The sequence below is a fragment of the Capra hircus genome, chromosome 2 (genome assembly GCF_001704415.2).
Source record: "Capra hircus breed San Clemente chromosome 2, ASM170441v1, whole genome shotgun sequence".
NCBI classification, from domain to species: Eukaryota; Metazoa; Chordata; class Mammalia; order Artiodactyla; family Bovidae; genus Capra; species Capra hircus.
In genome coordinates this window covers 117,772,070-117,795,846 of record NC_030809.1, presented here as the reverse complement: position 1 = coordinate 117,795,846, position 23,777 = coordinate 117,772,070, and the positions used below count along the sequence as shown (strand labels likewise).

Here is a 23,777-nt window from a genome sequence, read left to right as displayed (position 1 = left end):
GAATTAAGGAAGAATTATTGTTCTTATTTAAAAGACACTGAAATATTCTAAAAAGCAGCCCTTCTTTGTGTTACAGATTGATTTACAGCATAATGAAAAGCAAAATAAGGAGTCTAATTCTGATTGTGCAGGGCAAGAGTCCTTCATAATATTAATATATAGTTAGGACTGGAGTGGTAAAATTTCAAGCTTAAGGATCTGAAAGTAACATGAATTTTGACATGAGAGGTTGCAGGCATTTACAATATTTTGTACATTGCAATGCAATGACATAAGAGGATCTTATGTTAAAAATTTTCAACTATTCATATAACTTATTTTAAATGAATTTCAAGTAAGTTTATTATGAACCATGAAGAGGTTAGTTCAAATTTTAAAAGTGCCTGTTGATGGCCAATAATATCTATTTTTGTAGAATCACAGAATTTTAGAGTTGAAAGGTAATTCAGAGATCATTAATGCAACTCTATCACTTTACCCAGAAGTTAATGGAGGCCCAGACAATTTAACAGAAATAAATGAGATTATACTGCCAGGAAATCACAGTGATTAGACTAGAACCCAAGTTTGTTCATTTCTAACCTATTACAGTCTTCATCTCATGTATTAATAGATATAAGATTGGATAACACTAACACATAAAAGGCTCCTTTAAGATTTAGTATATATAAATGTTCATTACAACCCATTTGATTTTTAGTCTAGATTTTTAAGGTGATTTTTTGTTAAAATATGTTTTAATGGTTCAAAGGCCATAATTGAGAATGAAAATGCCACTTGACAGCTATATTACATAATTTTAAGCTTTCTTCTACATTCTTTTTACTTATGCCACAATAAGAATAGATTTCTCACTATTTTAGATAATATAACTCAATCTGAAAAGCACTAGCTTTAAAGCAGTTAACAGTTGCTTTAAACTTTTAAACTTCTAAGAACTGATATATAAATACTAATATTTTTAAAAATATCTATAAATATGAATGAAGGAAAAGTAAGGTCTGTACCTGCAGTTGTATTTTTGTATCTTTGCTGACACTTTTTGTTCTCCATCGTCTTGTGACCCGCTTGTCTTTCTTTGAAATATCTACACAGTTAGCCTACATTGCATAAATAGTTAAAAGCAACAAAGCATTATTAAGTTAACACAGATAATACAGGCATAGACAAAGAGAGCACAGCAAGTTAGTAAAGAATCATTGTTAGATACCTAAAGCAAACCAGCCAGGAGATAAAGGTGCATCTGATGCATAAAGGGCATTAAAAGCAGACAAAAACAAAACATATTTTTCTGCTATACAAAATGAAAATAGGATTAGAGATCTTTGGTGTTTTTCTGCTACTTGGAAAGATAGCACAAATTCTTACAGTACCCAAATTATACCTTCATAATTATCATTTCTAATGCAACATAAATGTGGAAGAATGATTCAGATATTCACTTCTAGTTAGCCTGTATTTAAATGTACAACATTTTAAAAAAGACATCTTAACACAATGACACCAAGATTCAAAAAGTTATTAAGAATAACTCTAGAATATAAGCTAATCTGTATTATAGTTATATCCCTTTAAATATTGCCTTATATATTCATATAACAATTCAGTAAAAATTCTGAGTGAATATTTTAAGTTCCTTTGACCAGCAGCTATAATATGTTTACCTGCATGTCAGTAAAGTTAGGTGCTGACTGAGTTCTCTGAAGTATTTCCAAATTTTGCAGGAGTTTGCTAAGTTCCACAAGGTTTGACTGGCAGTGTGCAAGGTCTAAAACAGATCAGAAATAAAAATATGTTACAACTGGGCAGGAAGTGGTGGTGATGATAATAAAAGGCAGTGTATCCAAATTATGGCAAATATGATCAGGTAGATCTATGTTTACAGGACGATGATACTGGCAGATGAAAACCTTCTCTGGTTTAGAACCATCAAACCACTGATTATTTATTGGATGAGTTCAAAACCCACTCTTACAGATGAACAATTAGGGTAGAAAGCTATTAAAATCTCAGTGACATTGGGAGATTCTGCTGAGATGGCCTTTGTCACAACAGAAGCACGCTCTGGGGAACTTCAGTGGTCGTCCAGTTTTGCTGTTAGGAACGTGTCTACCTGCTGTGAAGGTCTTCGTGTGTAGGACTCAGAACCCCTGCACACCCTCCAGAGAGCAGAGCAGCAGCAATACACTAGGGGCCAGGCCCCGCCCAGGCGCCATCTCTCAGCAGCATCTGCCCTAGGCTGGAGTCTGGGTGAGCTACTCAAGGGCTGCTGTGGCTCTTCCAGGGAACTCTTGGCCATCAGTGGCCTTTAAATTCCTCAAGAGAGGAAATGACCTAACGGAGGTGGCAGAAGAGAGTACCGAGGAGGCCAGGACCCTTCCATCACTCTCTCCTCATTTCAGGGGAGGCAGCACCATTACACTCCTCCCATTTCCCCCATGAAGAGAATAAAGCAAGTGGGCTGGATAGGTAGGAAATACAAAAGATAAAAGGGATGAGAGAGAAAAGCAGTACAAAGAAAGAAGGAAGGGGCTGGAGGGAAGAGGAGAAAGAAGATGGTGAAAAGAGACCTCATTTTAACTTGCCTTAAAACTGCATTATAAGCATGCTGACAGGGACATAACCTGACACTACCTGTCCATTAAGCATTCTATTTGCTAAATTTACACTCATTCTTCATAATAACTGTGATTATTCTATACGAATGGGTATATGTAGGTAGTATAGAGATCTAAAAATGGGGCTTAAAACCCTTTCTAACAGAATGGAAAGAGAACTTGGTGAATGGATTTGATCAAAGGCAAAAGGATTCAAAACTAAGGTTGGGAAACATTGATTTACTTTATATTTCTCAGCTGTAGTTTTCTTACCTGTTTAGTGCTAACAGTTAATCTTTACTCTCTTACCTTCTTAATGAAAGTAGCAACTTTCATTGAAAATTCTATGAAAACCAGAAACTGTGTTTATGGAATATTAATTGCACTATGTTTAATCATTCTTCTAGAGCCTTAACTTGGAACAAGCCTCACCATTTCTTGACACTTCTATCATTTAAAATATGGAAGAAATTAAATCCTTGGCAGAATTTTACTCCTTGCCTAGATGTCTGATTATACATAAGGATTATAAAAATTTACCCAAGACAATAAAAATACCTTTAAAAAAAATCTCTAGAATTTCATTAAATCAAGATTAAATCTATTTTTAGAACCTTGGAAAAAGGAAAAATTATGCCAAGAAAGGACTGTTGAGATAGTTTATAATAGTAAAAATTTGAAAACTTAAGGATATAGCAGTTTACTTATTTTTTCATCATCTCTACTTTGTCCTAAAAAGAACTCTATCTAATATTCTGTAATAACCTATATGGGAAAAGAATCTGAAAGAGTGAATATATGTATATGTATAACTGAATTGCCTTGCTGAAACGAAGATAACATTGGAGTTGACTATATTCCAACATAAAATAAAAAGTTAAATTAAAAAAATAAAAAAAACCATATTATCCAATTGTGCAATGATTAATTAAGGTTCCCCGATGGCTCAGTGGGTAGAGAATCTGCCTGCAATGCAGGAGACACAGGAAACACGGGTTTGACTCCTGGGTCAGTATTCTTGCTGGAAAATCCCACACAAAGAGGAGCCTTGTGGACCACAATCCAAAGGGCTGCAAACAGTCGGACACAACTGATGACTATGCACTCAGAGCACATCCAAAGTTATTCCTTTACTGTTTCATTTCGGTACAACTGGTTACAAAGACACTATGCAACCAGCATAGTTCTAAGCATAGTGAATACAGAGATAAAGTAAGATTTATGGAATTTACATTCTGGTTTAAAGAAAATATATGCAATAAATAATCTGTACCTTAAACTATTATGTATCCATTTTAGTGATAGATATACTGGTACACAAGGAAGACACATAAAATACTAATTTAACATTTTGCATCTGTGAGAAAAATGGCTTTCCAAGAGCTAAGAAACTACCTTACATACTTGAGATCTGGACTGACAGACATCCAGACCTATGAATAGCTAGCCTCTTTAAGTACTGGAACTATAAATGTGCTATGTTATGGGTTCAAGAAGATGTTACATGATGAACTTCTGAGCTGCAACCAACCTCAATGATGGGACTCTATAAAACGATCAGAATAGACCAAAAAAAAAGTGCTGTGGTAGTTCAAGAAAGGGATAGTTACTGTGGTTTGAGGTCGTCAGAGTAGATAAGACAGTGGAAACTTTTGTGGGTCTGGAGGATTGATAGAGGATTCAGAAAAATAGGAAGATGGAGAAGGGCAGAGCAGTCACAGCAGGTTGAGAAGAACAGCCTGTGCAAACGCATGGAGGCAGGAACATGCAAGGACTCTGGAGACAGCAAGTTCAGTTCGGCCTATGGAAGGCAAGGTTGAAAGGGCAGGCAGGGCTAGAAACCTGAAAGTTGGTGTTAAATGCTGGGCTAAGTAGCTTGGACTACGGCCCAAGAGTCCACAGAAAACCACTCAAAGAGATTTTTGCAAAAGTTATTTTAAGAAATAGAGGTCTTGAGGGACTACATATTTTATGTAGTGAACAAAGATTTGGCTTTGGGATTAGTAAATGTGGGTTGGCTGGAGCCCCAGCCTCTCCATCAGGGCAGTGCATAACTGGGAAGATTCCTTAACTTCCACGCATTTCACTTTCCTCATCGGCAAAGTGGGGGCAGCAGTAATACATATATCTCATAGCCAAGGGCAATGGAATGATGCCTGCTAAGTGCTGGCACCATCTGTGAACACATCCAAGAGCAGCAGTTCCCCAGGAGCCTCTGAGAGCCACGGAGTCACAAAGCAAGAGACTGAGGGTGCGGGTAGCAGTCAGAGGCCGGTGAGCAAAGAGAGAGCATGAGTTGGTTGGCAGAAATGGAATTCCAGAGGAAGGCAGATGAGGGCGAGAGGTCGGGGTGGCGGGGCGGGTAGGTTTCAAAGGAATAACGACCTCAGCCTCCACGGGATGAACAGGCTGGGTGGGGCAGAGATGACAGAGGTTTGAGGAGTGGTTATGATGGCAGCACCGCCAAACACAGGGGAATCCAGGAGCTGGGGCCGTTTCCACAGAGGAGACAGAATTGGTTTTTGACAGGCTGAGAAGAGAGCGTGACCAAGCGCATCAACAGAAAGGGTCAACAGTGCGGGAAGCGGCTGGGAATGCAGCACAGGCTGCGTACAGAGGTCTGGGGCACAGAGTGTTCCACCTGTTTGAGGGAAATACGGTACAGTGATTAAGAGCATTCGCTCCGGAGTCAGACCCTGAGTCTGACTCCCAGCTCCACCGTCACTGGCTGTGTCAACTTGGTTAAAGTGACCTGACTTCTCTGAGCCTATGTTTCCTCACCTGTAAAGCGGCATTGAGAGGATTAAATGAGTCAATGCATATAAAACACCTAGAACAGCGCCTGCTGCACAAGACATGACCCATCCTATCCACTGCCACCATGACCACTACCATCTTATCATCATCATCCTCATCCTCATCATAATAGAGACTGCAGTTAGAAGCATGCCTATTGTTTCCAGAGCACTGAGCATAGTCATTGGGATCAAGCTGATCTGGGTTAGCCCTGCAGCTCTGCCAAGTACTTGCTGTGTAACATGGACAAGTTGCTCAACCTCTCTGAGCTGTGGTCTTCCTATTTAGAAAAATATGGCTCATAATTCCTGCTTGGTACTATTGTGAAAACGTATAAAAGACCACATATGTAAAGTACTTAACTCTGTGCCCAACCCCCATAAGCACTCAATAAACTCTGCTTATTATTACTGAAGCTAAAAGCAGAATACTCAATCTTGACCATCCCTACAACCAAGGCTGACCAGAGTAGAATCCCAGTGAAATAAAGGAGGAACAACTGGAGAAAAAGGGAAAACTTCACAGGACCTAAAAGTGGAGGCCCATTAGACAAGGTCTTGCAGGGTGGGTCACAGGATGAGGCTTGAGAACACAGCAGAAATCAGACGGCCTCTTGTTGCCAAGAACGCTTTTGCCATAGAGTCGTAAGGGCCAAGTCAACTTAGGGGAGAGAAGCTGGAGTCTACAGGCAGGAACAAGGAAGGTGGGAAAGACTTAGGTTGTTCCCGAGAAAAGAGATCATTCCTTTGCTAAATCCTGAAGAAGAGAATGGCAGGACAAGGACACAGGTAGAGAGGTCAGGATGGGGAGAAAGGAGGGTCACCCCCAAGGCTGGCATAAGGGCACAAGAATGGGCCACAGACTATTTAGAAGCACACAGGGAGACAGAGACAGCCCCCACCAGTCAGGGGCTTCTTGGCATCAAAGCCAATGTCTATTTATTTTGGTCATATGAATGCACTTTGGTCCCAGTGAACAATCTCCATCTTTTCAACAACACTGGTGGCCAGGTTGAACGCCACAAGCACGAACAAGGAGGCAGAAAGTAGAGGAGAGGCTGACTGTCCAGCACAGCCGCAGAGGCGAGCGAGTCTTCAGTATGTAGGACAGTGAGCTCAGCTTCTTCCCCAACCGGAAGTTCATAAAGGCAAAGTAATATTTGTGTGTTTTGTGTATACAATCAAGTAAAACCCTTTCAATGGAATGTTAGCTTGACACACTTAATGAATATAACATCCCCCTCAAAGTCATATTTTTCACATAAATACTGAGCTTGGGATGTGGAGAGAACTAATAAAAATACCGCAGACTTTGAGTTCACACATGTGGAGAGCAAAAAACAATTTGTTTTGGTCAAGGCATGAACATAGATCACCAAATTTCAATTTTTCTAAGTGAGGTCATAAAATAATGTAACATCTCCTTTCACTATAACTTTATAAAGGAAAAAATTTAATATTAAAAAAGAGGTCCAATATAAGCTAAAAATAATTTTAAAATGAAATCAATTTAGATTTATTAAACACCTGTTTTTATTATTTTTTTCTTTTCATTTTTGAATGTCAAATGAAAGCCGTCTCACAGACTGGAAATGGTCTGTGGATCCAGTTTGAACCAACATGCTCAGGTTCATGACATGGAAGGAAAAAGCTTCTGCAAGTCAAGAGGCTGAGAGATGGTATAATGAAGGAACTGTGTACTAGTTCAGAGTATTCAATAACTGATCCAGAGTGGGACACCACCACCAGGTAATGCTGGCTAAAGATGCAGTATAACATGGCTGTTTATTGCCGGTAGTTGGGGAACACACACTGTTCTGCAGGCCAGATAGAGCAGCAGAGAAGGCAGCCGTGTAAGTGACCTAGTGGACTCTCAGGAGAGAGGGTGGAGGGTGCTCCTGAGGCAGCACTCAGCTGGGTGATCACCCCCAGGGTGCAGGGCGTGGGAGGCTAAGGAAGCCAGAGGAAACTGCTAAGGAAAGGGGCTGAGAGGGTTGAAGTGGGTGGGAGTCAGCGTAAGGGCGAAACCAGATTCAGTAGTTCTGAGGGTGCAGGAGAATGGACAGGTAAGAAACCCGAAAGGTGCAGGACCCATACAACTTGGCCCTTTTGTGTCTGTCTTGTTGGCTCACCGAGAGCCCACACCGGGCATGAACTGACCTTCTGCACACCTGTCCATCTCTTCCGAGTCCTGCAGCCAGGCCGCCACCTTGCTCTGGCCGGTCGTGCAGGTTGCAGGGAGGCTGCTGCTACAGGGCAGAGGGGACTGCCATGGAAAGCTGTTTGGCTGCACCTACAGCAAACAGCAAAATGCGTAGGGTTAGGCAGGAATAGTACATGTTAGTGACTAAAAAGAACACTAGCATCCTCAAAGCTACATTTAAAAAGGGGGAAAAAGGGCAAGCTTAAAATATGGAAGAAGCCTCTCGGCTAAATGTGGTACAAGCTCAGGGGAGTAAAAATTCATAGGTGATAACAACACTCGTTAAGCTGCCATCTCCACCGTACAATGAAGCAGACAATGCTTAAGAATATTATATTTGCAAGGACCTGCCAACTCAAATTTTCAATGGTTTTTAATTACCCACTAAGTTATGGTTGATAGTGTCCTTCTTGCAGTCCTCAACTCACGAATGAAGGCCTTTACTTTTTGAAAGCTTTCTGTACCCTTATGACTAACTCATGGTGTTATCAGCCACTTGTGATTCTTAAATACATTATGCACCAGCAAGCATCCTTTCCATCAAAATATTGAAAACTGCATATTCAGTATGACATTGCATACTGAAAACTGTAACGTATAAAATGGCAGTCTTGGGAATTCCCTGGCACTCCAGTGGTGAGGACTTGGCACTTACACTGACGGGAGCCCGGGTTATATCCCTGGTCAGCAAAGTAAGATTCTATAAGCCACACAGCATGGCAAAAAAAGAGGCAGCCTTGGCAAGTTATTATTATCTATAGCTCACAGACTTTCTATTAAAGAGATTTTATATGAAATAAAGTTGTATGAAGTATGTAGATACTAACGTGAGCGTGAGAAACACTCCAAGAAAAAAGCAGAAACATATTCCCCTAAAGCTGAAACAACTTTAAAACTCCATACTTGACTTTAATATTCAATTACAACTGATTGTGTCTCTTGTAAATCACTATGAAGTGAAGGATGCGCATGCTTAGCAAATCCAGACTTATTTATTACCCGCACAGGGCCACAAAGCAATTAACATTCTGGAACCTCATCATTTGATGCCTAGAATGCAAGCAAAGTGATAAAAAGCTCTTTTCACTCTTTATTGCATTTTGATAAATGTAATGGAAATCTTTCACCGAGTTAGATCTTAGAGGTATGTTGTTTGTAATGAGAGCAATACATCTATGAAAACCAGAGCCGAAGCCCTTTCTTATTCCAAGGCAAACAATGGGGAGGATTTGGTTTCAGTTCTCCAGTCTCAGATGTCACCCAAGTTATTTAATACATAACACAAGAGATGAAAATAATACATCTTTTATCAACACTCTGTGCCAAAGACACAGGCAGAAGCTGGAAGAACCAAATGATTAAATATGTATATATATTTAATATCCATCTAGAATACATTTCTTGTTTAATTTGGACTAACTCTGGGATTCATTCCATTTTGTGATGAGAACACAGGAGGCCCAGAGAATCTTGGGGACTACCTTGAACATCTTGTGTGTGTTACTCAGTAAGTGCCCTGTTCCCTAATAACCCCGATTTACTGATTCATTAGTCCCCTGGAGAAGGAAATGGCAACCCACGCCAGTATTCTTGCCTGAAAAATCCCACAGACAGAGGAGCCTGGCAGGCTATATAGTCCATGGGGTCACAAAAGAGTTGGATTTGACTTAGTGATTAAACAACAACTGATTCATTTCCTTATATTTCAGAAGCAGTTAGTATCAGGGTTAATCCAACACCCTGTTTCTAGAAGAGAGATATTCCAGAATGAAATATGTTTGAGAGCCTTGTGAAATAATGGGTTAGTCAAAAAGTTCTTTTGGGTGTTTCTGTAGGATGTTATGGAAAAACCTGAATGAATTTTTGGGTCAACCAAATATAATTAACAGGATTTAACAAAAATGACTTAAGTAATTTCCATCAAAACAGCAATAGCTAAATACAGCTATATTTAATTTAATCTGATTTGATGAGTCTTCCAGTTACCCCATGAGGTTTTTCAATGCTTGGTAAGGAAACTTGGATATATATTAGTCCATACACCCCTATGTAGGAAAACAGAGAAAAGCAGAACCGTCACTGAAACACACTTGAACTCAGTTCCCTGTGGCAGCCAGCTGTTCACAGATGTCCTTGTTCTCAATATCAGGTGCCAAGTAAGAAACTGGAAGAATCCTGGGTAGTGCAATGTGGCTATGGTTCAGAAAACCTAATTATTGCAGCAAAGGCAAAAACAGCTCTCTCCCTGTTCCATTGACCTAACCTTGGTTTTTAACAGGCAATACCTCTAGTGTTTCAACACAGAAAAAAACAGCCCAAAGAATAGCTTCAGCCTCCCTTAATCTGGTACAATGGAAAAGACACTGATTTTGGAAACAAAGATGAAGATTCAGATGGAGCTGAGATGAAGACTCAGCTGATAATGTCTTCTGGAAAAATTCTTAGCTGTCTCTGAGCTTTGGCTATATTAAAGAGTAGAGATGAATGAATGTCCCATGCTTAACACTGTGCCTAGTCTCAAATAGGCCACTACTTATGTTACTGTCGCAATCTCCAGCCCACTCGCCTTATCATGGGGAAATTCACCGGTCTCTCTTGTGGTCATGTATGTATTCCAGCTCAAGGCAAAAAAGCAAGCTTCTTTCTGAAAACACTGTGGTCTTCTTATTACCACCCAGGAAGACATTGATTTCTAGGTATTGATTAACCAAATGTTCACTCTACTCTCTAATATGCTTATAAAGCCATTGAAAATTAAGATGTAGTCCATTCATAGGAAAAGTAACTGTTAATTCTCTTGGTGATCCACATTCCCATCTAATCTACTGTATACTTGTAATTAACTTTGATGCTAAATGGCACTATTGTCTTCTGAGAGTTAGTGTACAAAGCCAACCTTCTCTTCCTGGTTTGTCAAATGAGACTCAGTAAATATGTCTGCATAATCTTCCAAGCAATTTCCGGGCTGACTTTTATATAATGAAGTCATACCTTTCCATCCACAACTGAAACATTAGCAGCTGGTGAGGATTCAGCTGTGGAGGTTGAAGGAAAAATGTGAAAACTAGCATCTCGTGGTGATCTCACAATTTCATTCTGCCGATACAATCGATGATGGCGCAGTTTGGAGACCCATGCATCAAACCAGTCCTGGGATTTCACCTACAACAATTGAAAAAGAGGAACAGGTAATGGTGAAGCCAGTCTGCTGCCTAACCACTAGTCTAGGCAAAGGATTTCCCCAGATATTGGCAGAGAAGCCTCGGAAGCCATCTTTACCTTCAAATGATAGATGTGTTCTTCTGTGTCAAGGTCGATTCTCCGAGCTTTCTTTTTAATTGACATGACAGAGAGTCCCACATCGATGCTTCCATGGACCTTCCCTTTTTGGATCTGAAATCAAAAGACGGGTTAAAAGGCTGCAAGGATATGTGATCTGATGTGTTTCTGTACTGAAGTGAGCTTAGTGTGAACTCTCATTTATCTACAGGAGATGGAAGATCACACCTCCTGAACAGAGAGGAAATGGCTAAGTTTCTGAAGGTCCTTAATTTGAGGACAGCTGAAGTTGCAGTGACTTCAGGCCAATTTCAATAAGTAAGACTATTCATCTCATTCTTGTTTTGGCATAACTATAATGTCAATTCTTTGTAACTCTAGATTACACAGTTTATATCCTAAGAGATACTTTTTCTGGTTCCTAAAATAACTATGGTCCATCTTTGACCTACAACCCCAAATATACCCAAGTAATCAGCTAGCAGACAGCTGCAGGGTGGAAATGGGCAGTTGGGACTGAGTGCACAGAGCAGGCAGCTCATCTTCTGGCGGCCCTCATCTGACCAAGGACACACAGCTGACTCATGAAGGAGCTAGGGTCAGAACTGAAATCTGAGCCCTCTGTTATTTCTCCCACAGTGGTGTGAGCCCTGGGGGAAGGGGGGCTGTGTCGGGGCGCGACGCCCCGGTCGGCCTCAGCTTCCCCGGCCCCGCAGCTGGTGGTGAGGGGGAGCCCGTCGCGCCTGCCCTCGCCCCCTGAGCCGCAGCTGGTGGCGGCGTGCAGTCACGGTCCGGGCCGCCTCGCTCGAGAGCGTCGTCCCCGGGATGTCGCGCCTCGGGGTTCAGACTCAGATGGAAGACGGACCATCTCCCACACACCATGATAAGAAGAGAGTTTTGCATGCAAACAATAACTTCTGATATTAAAGAAAAGTAATTTGGAATAATTTTAGAGCTGGGATGCTCAAGATAAAGGAATGTATGAAACAGAAATGAAGTCCACAGATAAGTCTTAAAAAAACATCAGTAAGAACGCATGCTAAATCTCAGAAAAAGCACACAAAGCGTAGTTTATTGAGAAATGCAGGGAAAAAAGTCTGCTTGAGTTTTCTAAGACAGAAAGGGTGATTTTTGTTAGTTGGTGACTTTTAGGTTTAAGCTTCTGTTTTTAACAGCATACATTACAATAGTTAAATTTTCATGCATCAGTTTGAGATTTTTATGCTAGCTTGAACATAAGCATAAAACACACCTTCCATGCAACATGGAAGTTTGGTAGGTTGCTAAGTCTTACAGGCACACAAAAACACAGAACTGGTAACTATGGCACAACACTTGTACACTGCGGTGTTGACTCATTTCAAGCAGAATTCGAAACCAATCTTTTTGTCTACTTACATCAAGTGGTGCCTTTGAATACTTTAACATTCCATTATCCAGGACAAAAAAACGCTGCAAGAACCAAACAGTCCCCAGTTACTATCAGTATTTTGAATTACATAAAACATTCACAAGTGTGGGTCTAATATTGCTTGATACTTAGTAATCAATATGTTTGACCATTTCCATGTATTTGAATTTAGTGTACCTGGCCACAGCCAGTCACATGGAATGGTAAGGAAATCTGAGCTCACGTTCCATACCATTTACCTAGTAGGGTTCTTTTACACATAAATCCAATGGGGATGAACTCTTTCACCACAGTTTTTCTTTTCTTTTCAGCTGTACTGCACAGCTTATGGGATCTCAGTTCCCTGACCAGGGACTGAACCTGGGCCACAGCACTGAAAGTGCTGAATTCTAACCAGTGGACCACATGGATCTCCCCCATCACCACAGTGTTTCTTAATGGGGGTGTGGGGGTAGCAGGAGGAATTCCAGGGCCTACATCTAGGACTTTCTGAATGAACTACACTGGGGTGTTTTTCAAAGTAAGAAATGAGAATAAACTGACTTAGGTCACAGTGATTCCATGAGTAACTTGGCTACTTGTTTACTTTTCCACCTTGGAGGTCAATTCTTGACTTTCCCTAGCTACCACTGATAATTCTGAAAATACCCATGTCTGTAAATAGAAGCCAGTGGACTGGAGCTATGAATAATGAATTATCTGGAAAATTTAAAGAGTAGCCTTATCAATATGCTTGCATCTGCACTTAGAAAAATACTTCCATTTCACTATTAGTAAAGCATATTAAAAATTATTTCTACACTCTATTAAGGGGGAATAAATATATATATTTGGAGTGGTTTCTGTCTCTTCCAAGATACTCCTGGTCCAGTCCAAATGAATCTAGCTATTTTTGATCCACAAATCTCAGGAGCTCTTTGTGGTTGATTTCCTTTCCATGGACAATTGACAGGGGAACCAACAGCTCCCATGACCCAGTTACATAATGGGTCCAGGGTCCTCTAATCTCCACAGATGCAGGTAAATTACTGTGGCTGGTAAATTACTCGGCTGGGAAGTTTTTATGTGACTTAGGAACTCTAGGCTGCTGAGGTGACAGGCAGTTGGGCCTGGGGACACCCTATACAGAACTCACAGAAGGCCACTGGAACCCCTTTGTTTCAGTTCTAGGGGGCAAAAAGTAAGCACCAGAAGAAAGAATCTCTACAGCTGAAAAATACTTGATTTTTTGATTGCCTATGACTTGGGCAATCAAATGGACTGATGCTGGAAAAAATACAGGATCACAGACCAGGAGCAAAGGAGATGCAAGGGAGGACCTACTTCTGCTCATGTAGCAAAATGTTCTAAGGGAAGATCCAGAGAGAGCTGCTTCTGAACCACAGCCAAGTTTGCTGAAACATGGACTAAGAGTGCTAAATTAAAGTTAGCGATTCAGAGAAATGTTTCTTTGACCCCCCCCTTTCTTCTATTTTTCCATTTCTATCTATCAAAGAATTCTAGCAGAGATAACCTATAGGATGGTCATGGGGAGAAGATAAGCAAGGCCATTGATTTGAGGAACTGCAAAGTGGGAAGGTCAGAATGAAAGGCAAAGGTGCTTCCAGGAAGGTGTAAGGCCAGTTGACCAAAATCCAAGAGAGATCAAGGGTGAAGAGAGACTCCTGGTACTGGAATAGTATTATGGGTTTGAGGAGACTGCCAAGGTTTCTGACAAGTGGGAGAGAAGAAGACTCTTTGACTTGCTTTTATTCCATCCTCAGAGATGGGGAGTTGAGGCAACACTTCCCATCTGTTAATTTTTAGGTCCTTCCCTTAATTTGCAAGAAATACATTTCCGTAAGGATGTTATAATCCATATCCTCCATTTTTGAACCAATGGGCAGCAAACACCACTCCATTTGCACCCACAGATCCATCTGCCTTGAGATGAAATCCATCAGCAGATGTGGCAAGTAATGAACCTGTTCTTCCAGATTCCAGATAGATCCTGGTGGTCTATCCAAAGGCTTATCTTGAAAACAGAGGACAGCTTGCTTCTCCTAAGTGTCCAGAATTCTTGCTACTCAGGTCATTGCAACAATACAGTGCAAAATACTTTCTTCATAATTAAAACTGGAAGATGGAAAAATTGTGTGGAGTTGGGGAGAGAGAAATACACCATATATATTAAAGGGCAATAGACAGACTTCCAAGACAAGTGATTCTCCATCTTTAGTTTGCACTGGTGAACAATAATTCTAGGAATTTACTCCAAGAACTTAAATGGAAATTCATGTGTAAGAATCTTCATCACAACATCATACAGTAAAAAATCAGACACATGTTCACACATAGCAATAGGAAACTGGTTCAGTAGTGGTGGGATATATAGCATAAATCCATCTGAGAAAATACATGCATGCATTTGAAGCAGCTCAGATTTAGAAGAATATTTAATAAGAACATATTTATCCTAATTTAAGTTTAAAAAGCAGCGTACACAACAATATGTCTAAACTGGATTTTAAATATGTAAAATATTTTTTTCTCTGCTTACAGACATTACAGAACTCTGACTTAAATAGATACGATAGGTTGCAGCCTATATGGTTAAAATAAGGCTGTATAACCACTTAATGACACTTCAAGTAAGAGCCTCTCTAATTATGAAGATGATATGAAGATGAATGTGATGAAAATGTTACCTTGTGCCAGCCTTTTAAAGGCCATTTTCTCTTCTTTAGCATAAAACCTTCATGTTTGTCTGGTCTCTGGACATTGGTTTGGCCTATTTTCAGTCCTTCTATAATTTCCCAGCTGTCAGCTTCCTAAGAGAAAAGAAGAAAAACAAATCACATATTTCTCAGTGTTTGATGACACACTTAAAGCAAATTCCTAGGTAGAAGTTGCTTTTGAAACAACACTCAACCCATCAGAAGTATGAATATCATTCTGGAGCGTTCTGTAATATCACACACAGCTATGCACTTATAACTGAAGTGAGAGTGAGTTCCTGGGTACACCTGGAGGAATGCAGGCCATCAGAAATGAGCTGGACAGAGGTGAAGTCTGGGGTAGAATGGTTTTGATTGCCTGCATTCACAATATTTAAAATGCACTTTTCCAGGCAGTTCATCTCTGGGGATAGAGGCACATTAAAGTTTTAAAATAAGATCATTTTGACGAAATGCGTTCAATTAGCATGTGGGCCTGGCTTTCTGTAGAAACAAAAAGGCTGCACCAGCCTAAGTGGCCCACAGCCTGTTAGGCTGAAGAGCAGCGCTGTGAGCATCTGTTTCCCCTTGGGGAGGCTGCTGACATTTCTGAGTGAGCATAAAATGCCCCGCTGGCCAAATACCCACCAAGAAGTCTGTGCTTTTGAAGACACACATTGTGAGAAACACACACCTTTGGGAGCCCGTGGAAAGAACACCCAACTGTATGGCCAAAAATCTGAGCTTCTTGAGTGCACATTATCACCCTCCTCTGGTAAAAACAGACTTAATCACGGTTTCCTCTTCCATAAGAGATGTTTTGTTCATCTATGTTGTTTTTAAGAAAAGCTTTCAAAATGAATTGTCAATATTTTAAAATCAGAGGATTTCAGACTTTAAAACTCCAGATTTCTAGTGTTTGTGGAAGCCTAAGATCTGGCAACAGTGGTCCTGCCCTGGGGGATGGCAGCCTGTCTTCAGCCTGCCACAGTTCCCCTTGGGTCTGCTTCCATGTTGGACAGCTGCTCTGTAGCCACATCCTGGGTTTTAAAATCCCCAGACCAGGTAATTTCCAAGGGCCCAGGCAGCTCTATAGTAGCTGCTGACCTGGCAAACACTCGTGTTCTAGACCGCAGGCTTGGGGCCCACTCAAGCAGAAGTAGAGGCAGGAACACTGAGGTCACGTGGCACGCATGACTGCTGCAATCCTGCCCAGGGAGCAGGGAAGCAAAATCTCTCAGCACAACCTGCTTCGGCACCTCAGCTCCGGAAAGCTGGATGCAGCTTCAAGGATCAGGGCGGGACTCTCTGCAGAACGAACTAACCCAAACTGACTCAGGAAGCTGACTTCTGAGGGGTGTCCTGTCAGCAATCTTCTTTAGACTATAGCACAGAGGCTTCAGCAGGAACGGCAAGGGGTACTATCTTGGGGCAGATGGACTTGCCAGCCCAGGGTCTGGGTGGTGGCTGTCTAGAGTCTGTTGCAGGACTGTGAGGCTCTGGCAGGCCCCAGGGGCCAAGGGGCCATAGTCAGTTCCTGACATCAGCCACGGAGATGGGAGGGGAGAGGGCTGCGTATTTACCATCCATGCCTCTTTCCTCTGTCTTCTTTCATCTCAGAAGCTGCTTGCCCTCTGCTGTGGGTGCTTAGTTGCTCAGTTGTGTCCGACTCTCTGAGACCCCATGGACTGTAGCCTGCCAGGCTCCTCTGTCTATGGGGACTCTCCAGTCAAGAAAACTGGAGGGGGTTGCCATGCTCTCCTCCAGGGGCTCTTTCCACCCCAGGGATCAAATCTAGGTCTCTCATATTGCAGGCAGATTCTTTACCCTCTGAGCCACCAGGGAAGCCCTCTTGCTCTATGGCTGAGTCAAATCTATGTTCAAGTCCAAATATGTGTAAATGGAGTGAGATTTTCACAGAAAATTGTTTCCAGGAGATGTGGCTGAACATTGCTTCATGCTAACATCATTAAGCCTAGGAGATACTCCTGACTTCTGAAGCCAGCATCTTGCTTCTACCTGACTGAAGCCCAAGCCCACCACCCCTGAGAACTAACCCAAGATCGTTGCCATTTCTCCATCTTCTTGGTCATCTCTGAGGGTGCCTGGTGAGTGAACTATTAATACATCCCTCACAGAAATGCAGCTACCAGTGTTCATCTGGTGACACTGAGAACCTTTTAAAGGAGCTATAAACTTCCCTGTACACAAGAAAACAACCTACAAAGTGATTCTCTACTTAAGTACTGTCAGAAACTGTGATTGATCTGGTTAGAACCATTAATTAGATATGGTAATTTTTTTAAAAATTTCTTTCTAAATAAATCCACTTCCTACCTAAAAAAAAAAAAAAAACTTCTGATGAGACAATTTCAGGCTCTGTATCCTATTTTTAGGACAAAAAAGGCACTGTCATCAGGAGTGCAAAGCAGAGTGCTTTGGTATATTCGTTTTTTAATACTGAACTGCAATTCAATGCAGGTGAGCACTCCTTATAAATAATGAGAGAATAACAGAAAAAAATAGCAGGTTCTTATACAAAGTCCAGTTATCTTTGGCTTTTCACTCCCATCAGTGAAGCAGATAAAAATGATTGATTTTTATTCCATAAAATTAATAGATTTCTATAGATTTCTTTTAGAAAGCCTTAATGTAATCAAGAAATTAAAAGAATAGCTCTGTACATATGTGTACCTATATTCATGAACACTCTCTCTGGTCTTAGAGCAATATCAGCTGTATTTAATTAAATTTCTATTTTTAGTAGCCATATCCATGGATAGCATCTCCAGAAGAACAGCATTTGTATTTTTGGCTAGATCTTATCTTATTTGAAGGCTAGTGTTCATCTTTGATTTATTCTCTCTCCATGTGTGACAAATACTCTGCACTACTTATGAAAATGGAAATCTTTAATAATAAGTACAAATGCTATTTGAATTTTTTCCTAATTAAATTCAGAATGTAGTAATAGCTTGTCCCTATGGAACTATGACTACTGATCTCTATCACAGCAGTTTTTTTCTTCTTTGGGAATTTAACTACAGAGGGAAAAAAGGGGTGGGGCGGTATGGATAAGACAGAAAAAGCAAAAAGTTAAAAATGTATTTTGTAAACATACATGCAGCAGTTCTGAACAGGTAATTGCACTCACTCTGATTCAGCATTACTAAACTCAGCAAAAGAAATTAGGAAGTATCCTAATATAGTTCTTATAGTTAAATAAACTGTCAGACAGACAAAAAAGCAAGGGATAATACCAGAGCAAACAACTCTATTTCAATTATAAATACTGATGATAATGTTACAAATAAGGTGTGTAAGAAATGAAATATCCTACCTCAGGACTTAGTACAATTCATCTCTATCCTCAGTAAACCAGGTCTGTTTTGAGAAAGCTAAAATTGCTTTCTGAAAATCGAATAACTATTCCTAATTTCAATTAGTATCAATTTTCTTCTTAAAGTCACCAACTTTCATAGGTTTATGTATATTAGAAAGAGTAAAAAAACCCTAACATAATCAGTACTTGAAACAGATATACAAACATTTTTGCTATTACAGAAGTTTTTAAAAACATCTTTGATCTAATAACAATACCCCCAAACAGAAAGTAACCTGATAACAGCCCTAGGCTGTTCATTTGGGGAAAAAAAAAGACATTTCCTTTCTCAAGAGTATATTCTATAGGCGCACATGTGTAAGTGGTGGATATGTGAAATGCTTTAGGAGGTGAAAGTATCAAACAAAGCATTTGAACTAAATCCTGAGACAAGACTGCTGCTGCTTCTGCTAAGTCGCTTCAGTCGTGTCTGACTCTGTGCGACCCCATAGACGGCAGCCCACCAGCTCCCCCATCCCTGGGATTCTCCAGGCAAAAACACTGGAGTGGGCTGCCATTGCCTTCTCCAATGTGTGAAAGTGAAAAGCGAAAGTGAAGTCACTCAGTCGGGTCCGACTCGTAGCAACCTCATGGGCTGCAGCCTACCAGGCTCCTCCGTCCATGGGATTTTCCAGGCAAGAGTACTGGAGTGGCTTGCCATTGCACTTTAAACAGTGTTCTTCCACCACCAACCAGAACCCAGAGAGCCCATCTTCTCTCAAAGGGGCTAAGGGATGGTGAGATGCTATGGTGTCTGGATTGAACAGGACTCTCTGATTTCATGGGGTCCCAAGAGAGCTGTTATGTATTTGTACAAAAACACAAGAATGTGAGTCACACAGCAAGATCTAAGCAGACAGATGCATGGAGAAGTAATGAGATGGATGTTGCCAGGGTCCTACCCAGATCCCAAAGTGGGTGAGCCAACTTCTCCATCACCCCTACGTGGAGTTATTCTCTCTGTCCTTTAGCTGAGTCTTGAGAGAGAACTGAAGTTTCAAAGAGATTTCTGGTTATATTTACCAAGTAGACACCCTCTGTTTGCCATTCAAATAGAAATAAGATTGTTTTCATTTCTAAGTTTTTTTTTTTTTTTAACAATTTAACAACTCCCTTATTTTAGTTTGGCAATCTGCTCCTATCTGACAGAATAAAGTCTATGGCTTGTAACAACTTCAAAGTATAAAGAGGTAGCATATTCCACAATACAATAGTGTAGTAGAGCATTCTTTTCATAAAGGATTCTATTTAATGTAGGAAAAGCAACATGGATGAATCAGTTATACATACTTAGCTAACCTTTTGGGGAAATAAAGTGCTATTTTTGTATTTGGATTCAAAATCCCCATGCCTTCTATTTTCTGAGTTTCTCAATAGGGGAGTCTGAAAATCTCAGGGACTCAGCAGGGGATGGGAATAAGTAGGACGGTGTCTCCTCAACTTTTCTTTGTGATGTTTGCATTTTAGGCATAAATTAATTTAGATGTTGCCATAGTCTTAGAGAAAGGAAGCCCAAGGACAGGGAACACCAGCTTCCACGATTCAGAAAAGGTCTCCATCAGTAGTCTTTGTGTTGTCCTCTGAGCTCACTGCTAGAAGACCAGCTGCAAGAAGGGTGCTGAACTCTGCACATACAACAGCCCCTCTGGGTAGGGACTCTTTTACCCTGCAGGTGGGGCAGAGTTTAAACGAGTCTAAGTTTGAGTCCCTGCCCTGCAACTCAGCAGCTTTTTTGACTCTGGGCAAGTTACTAACTCTGGGTTCCTGTATTTGTAAAATGTAATAAATCTCTACACTACATGGAACTGCTCATAAGGATTATAGTAAATGGAATCAAGTCTTAGTCTAATACCTGGTACCCAGCGCATGGTACCTGCTGTTGCTGTTGTTGTTACTTCTGGGCCCAGTGATTTTGTTAATTACCTCGATATAGAAATATTAGTTCATCTCTCCAACAGAGAAGGACAATAATTTCTCTTGCCTTTCCCTTAGAACAAAGAGAAAGTGAAAAGAAATGAAAGTGTTAGTCACTCAGTTGTGTCCAACGCTTTGCAACCCCGTGGACTGTAGACCACCAGGCTCCTCTGCCCATGGAATTCTCCAGGCAAGAATACTGGATTGGAGTATTTCAATTTCAATAGTGGACTGGCGTATTTCAATTTATTTCCTCCTCCAGGGGATCTTCCAGACCCAGTGATCCAACCCAAGTCTCCTGCATTGCAGGCAGATTCTTTACTTTCTCAGCCAGCGGGGAAGCCCCAAACAAAGAGAATTCTGGCCATCTGTATGTAACCCTGCAAATCTCAGCAAATACACTTTCATCTCTTCCCTTCTCAGGGCAAGATACCTTACATAGTGGAGGTGGAAAGAAGAGAAAGAGCAGTTCTACAATGGGCATCACAACTAGTTTAGGGGAGTCAGGTGAAAGAGGTGTTGTTCCACTGGCCCCGGGCCAGGCATCCTGCCACCTGGGAGAGCATCACACTGTGTCACTGACCTTGGAGAGGGGCACCGGCTCTGGTTCCAGCAGTTGCCGACTTAGAGAGGGTTCGGTGCTCGTGGAAGAAGTCCTCTCCAGTATGTGGATGCTCTGAAAATACACGGAAATACAGCTGAGGGTTAGAGAATCCATTCCTCATGTGGATGGACGGGAGGGTGAGATCACACACATCACAGCAAGAGCAGTGAGCTAGGTTAAAGATGACAAGTTCCAGAGGGGACCAAAGGCAGCAACAACTCTAAGAAAAGTGTCAGGACGGGATTTTGTCTCCTTCCCTTGTGGATTTGATGGTGAATTTCTGCCACAATACTGATTTTAGTCTTCGAGAAAGAGTCAGAGAGCACATATATTAAAAAAAAAAATGGACTAAGTCCCAACATTTTAATAACTTTATGAGAATGGTGGTACACCTACTACTTAGATGGCTAGCCTTATACAGAAATATTTGCTCCTCTTTCGAATGGCAGCAAACAGAGAAAGGTCTACATCAAAAATCCCAGAGCCATGATACCATTTAGTCTCTAGAATTATTAAAGTTATAATAATATAATTCTTAAACACAGAGAAGAAAACAATTCAACAAGCAGTAGATGTCTTTTACAAAGATTATAAAGAGCAGCCACAGGTCAGTGAGATGACATTCCAACAGGAAAATTGGCAAACAAAGTGTATGGGCAGGCAACTTGTGCAGAATATTGGAAAAGATGTTCAACTTCAACCACAGAGGTGTTGAAAGAAATGAAAACCAAAATAATAATGGTTTTTTAAAACCCATTACATTCAAGAATGGATCCGGGTTGGGGGAAAAGGAGTATACAGTCGGTATACTTTTTAAAGAGGAATTTTGCAATTTTATTAAAAAGTCTTTGGAGAAAAAAGTACTGCCTCATTGACCCAGTAATCTTATAGCTAAGCCTTTACTCTAAGGAAGTAATCAGACTAGTATGGAAAGATATAGGAACAGATACACTTACTGTAGCATTATCTTATTATAGTAAAAAAATCTAATATATATGAGAATGGTACAGATTTTCGAGGAGGTATTAATACCATGCAATGATTAAAAATGATAACATGAACTTTGGTTTATTGATATGAAAAAATAGTCATGGTGTTTGGTTAACTAAATAATCAGGCTATAAAAAAATATGTAGAATATGATGATGCTAAGCTTATAATAAAAATATATTCCAGAATGTTACAGTAGCTGTACAGAGGTGGTGGAATTACAGATGATTCTTAATTTTTTTCTTAATTTTTTTAGTGCAAAAATATACATTATATTTGGAAGAATTTAAGCACTTTATACAAAGGGGTAAATCTGAAAGACATCAAAGAAATAATTCAATGGAATTAATATTTAAATACAGGCTGAAAAATGTAACATTTTTACTCTAGTTATAACATTTCATTGTTTCAATACACAAAGCTGGATTTTATTTACCTATTAAGGTCTCTGTTTTTCCTATCTCATTGGAAAACTGTCAGATTAATGCTTGCTTCTTCATAAAGCAAGTTACACTTTGACCTCAGCCAAATTATTCTAATTTCTATTCAGACTTTTGATTATTTCTGTAATCTTGAAAATAAGAAGCCTGACTGTAAATTTTTAAAACCGTATCTGATTACTTTTTTAAGTCACTTATTAGAAAGAGAATAACTGAGATGGAAGATTTATTTTTCCAATTTGTGAGGAAGCAGAAGAAATCAGAACAGATATTTGGTGACCAAACACAAAGGGGCAGTGGGCAGCAAGAACTTCTATTCTGGCAGCCAGTGTGTCCACGGACAATTTAAGCAGTAAATGGGACTCTGCTCTTTCTATTCCCAGGTTCACTGCAATTAGCAGGGAAAAATGATAGACAGGACTGGTATCCATATCTGTGTCTGTGCCTTTTGTGGGAGTCAGAAGCAAAGGCAGACTATGAAGAGAAAAACAGATGGTGTGTGTTCAGATCTTTAACAACAAAGGGAACAAATGACCTGGGACTTGCATTACTGTTCATGTTAGTATTCTGGATGGGACCCTATTTAAAACATATAAGCTAAATACGAAATTTAGATTTATTCTGAGATCATGTATGTAACAGGAACTAAAACGCGAATTATTGCTGTGGTTGAAGCAAAAATCGTATTACCTTCTAGGACACCCTCACAGCCTTTCATTTTTTGGGTGTGTGTTTAAAAAATAATAAAAGTAATATGTGCTCATTATAAAAAATTCAAATACAGAATAGAAATATATAAAAGAAGTCAAAGTTCCTACCCCACTGTTACTCACCCTCCTCATCCCTCTGGCTTCTGCAGCAGTGGTTCTCAAAAGGTTGTCCATGAACCTTAGAGGTTCCCATGGCCCTTTCAGGGCATATGCAAGTTGAGAACTTCTTATAACCATACCAAAATGTTATTTATCTTTTTTACTCTCATTCTCTCTCTAATGTATAGTGAAGGTTTTCAGAGGTTATGTAACATAAGGCCGCCTCTCTATTTTCATACATGCAGGTGTCTGGGCAATAAAACACACATTCATTGCCTTCGGGTCCCCGTTCCCTACCCCCTATAACAAATACGCACAGTAAGAAATTGAAAACTTGGAAAGGAACTTGACCTTAGCAGTGACGTAGGCAAGAAATAAAGGACTAACTCAGGAACTTAGCCAGATGAAAGAAACGAAATCACCTAATATTCAAATCAAGCTATAGACACGGAAATCAATTTAGGATATTTAAAGTATGAAAAAAATGAGTTTTGTCTCTATAGAGACCTGGGGATACTTAAAGTGTAGCTGGGATTCTGTGGGTCAGAAAGGTTAGTGACGAAACAAACCAGAAGAGAATCTGTAGAATACCTACTGCAGTACCTGTCACAGAGAACACAATATTAGCTGTTTTCTCCACTCAATTTCACAAAAGTT

The 23,777-nt window shown here is 40.3% G+C and overlaps 1 protein-coding gene across 8 annotated transcripts in view; it reads right to left on the bottom strand.

Moving 5' to 3' along the window:
* The window catches only part of OSBPL6 (oxysterol binding protein like 6), a 223,533-nt gene that overhangs the window by 45,554 nt on the left and 154,202 nt on the right, over positions 1-23,777 (bottom strand). For 5 of the 8 annotated variants that reach the window (XM_018065150.1, XM_018065127.1, XM_018065144.1 and 2 more), the window contains 8 exons: positions 20,861-20,953; positions 14,973-15,095; positions 12,273-12,326; positions 10,875-10,988; positions 10,587-10,757; positions 7,553-7,685; positions 1,665-1,768; positions 1,008-1,100 (listed from right to left, as the gene is read on the bottom strand). In XM_018065150.1, the coding sequence (XP_017920639.1) occupies positions 1,008-1,100; positions 1,665-1,768; positions 7,553-7,685; positions 10,587-10,757; positions 10,875-10,988; positions 12,273-12,326; positions 14,973-15,095; positions 20,861-20,953 (885 nt within the window). The remainder of the gene's footprint in view (positions 1-1,007; positions 1,101-1,664; positions 1,769-7,552; positions 7,686-10,586; positions 10,758-10,874; positions 10,989-12,272; positions 12,327-14,972; positions 15,096-20,860; positions 20,954-23,777) is intronic. The other 3 variants (XM_018065146.1, XM_018065156.1, XM_018065159.1) reach the window with 1 other exon arrangement.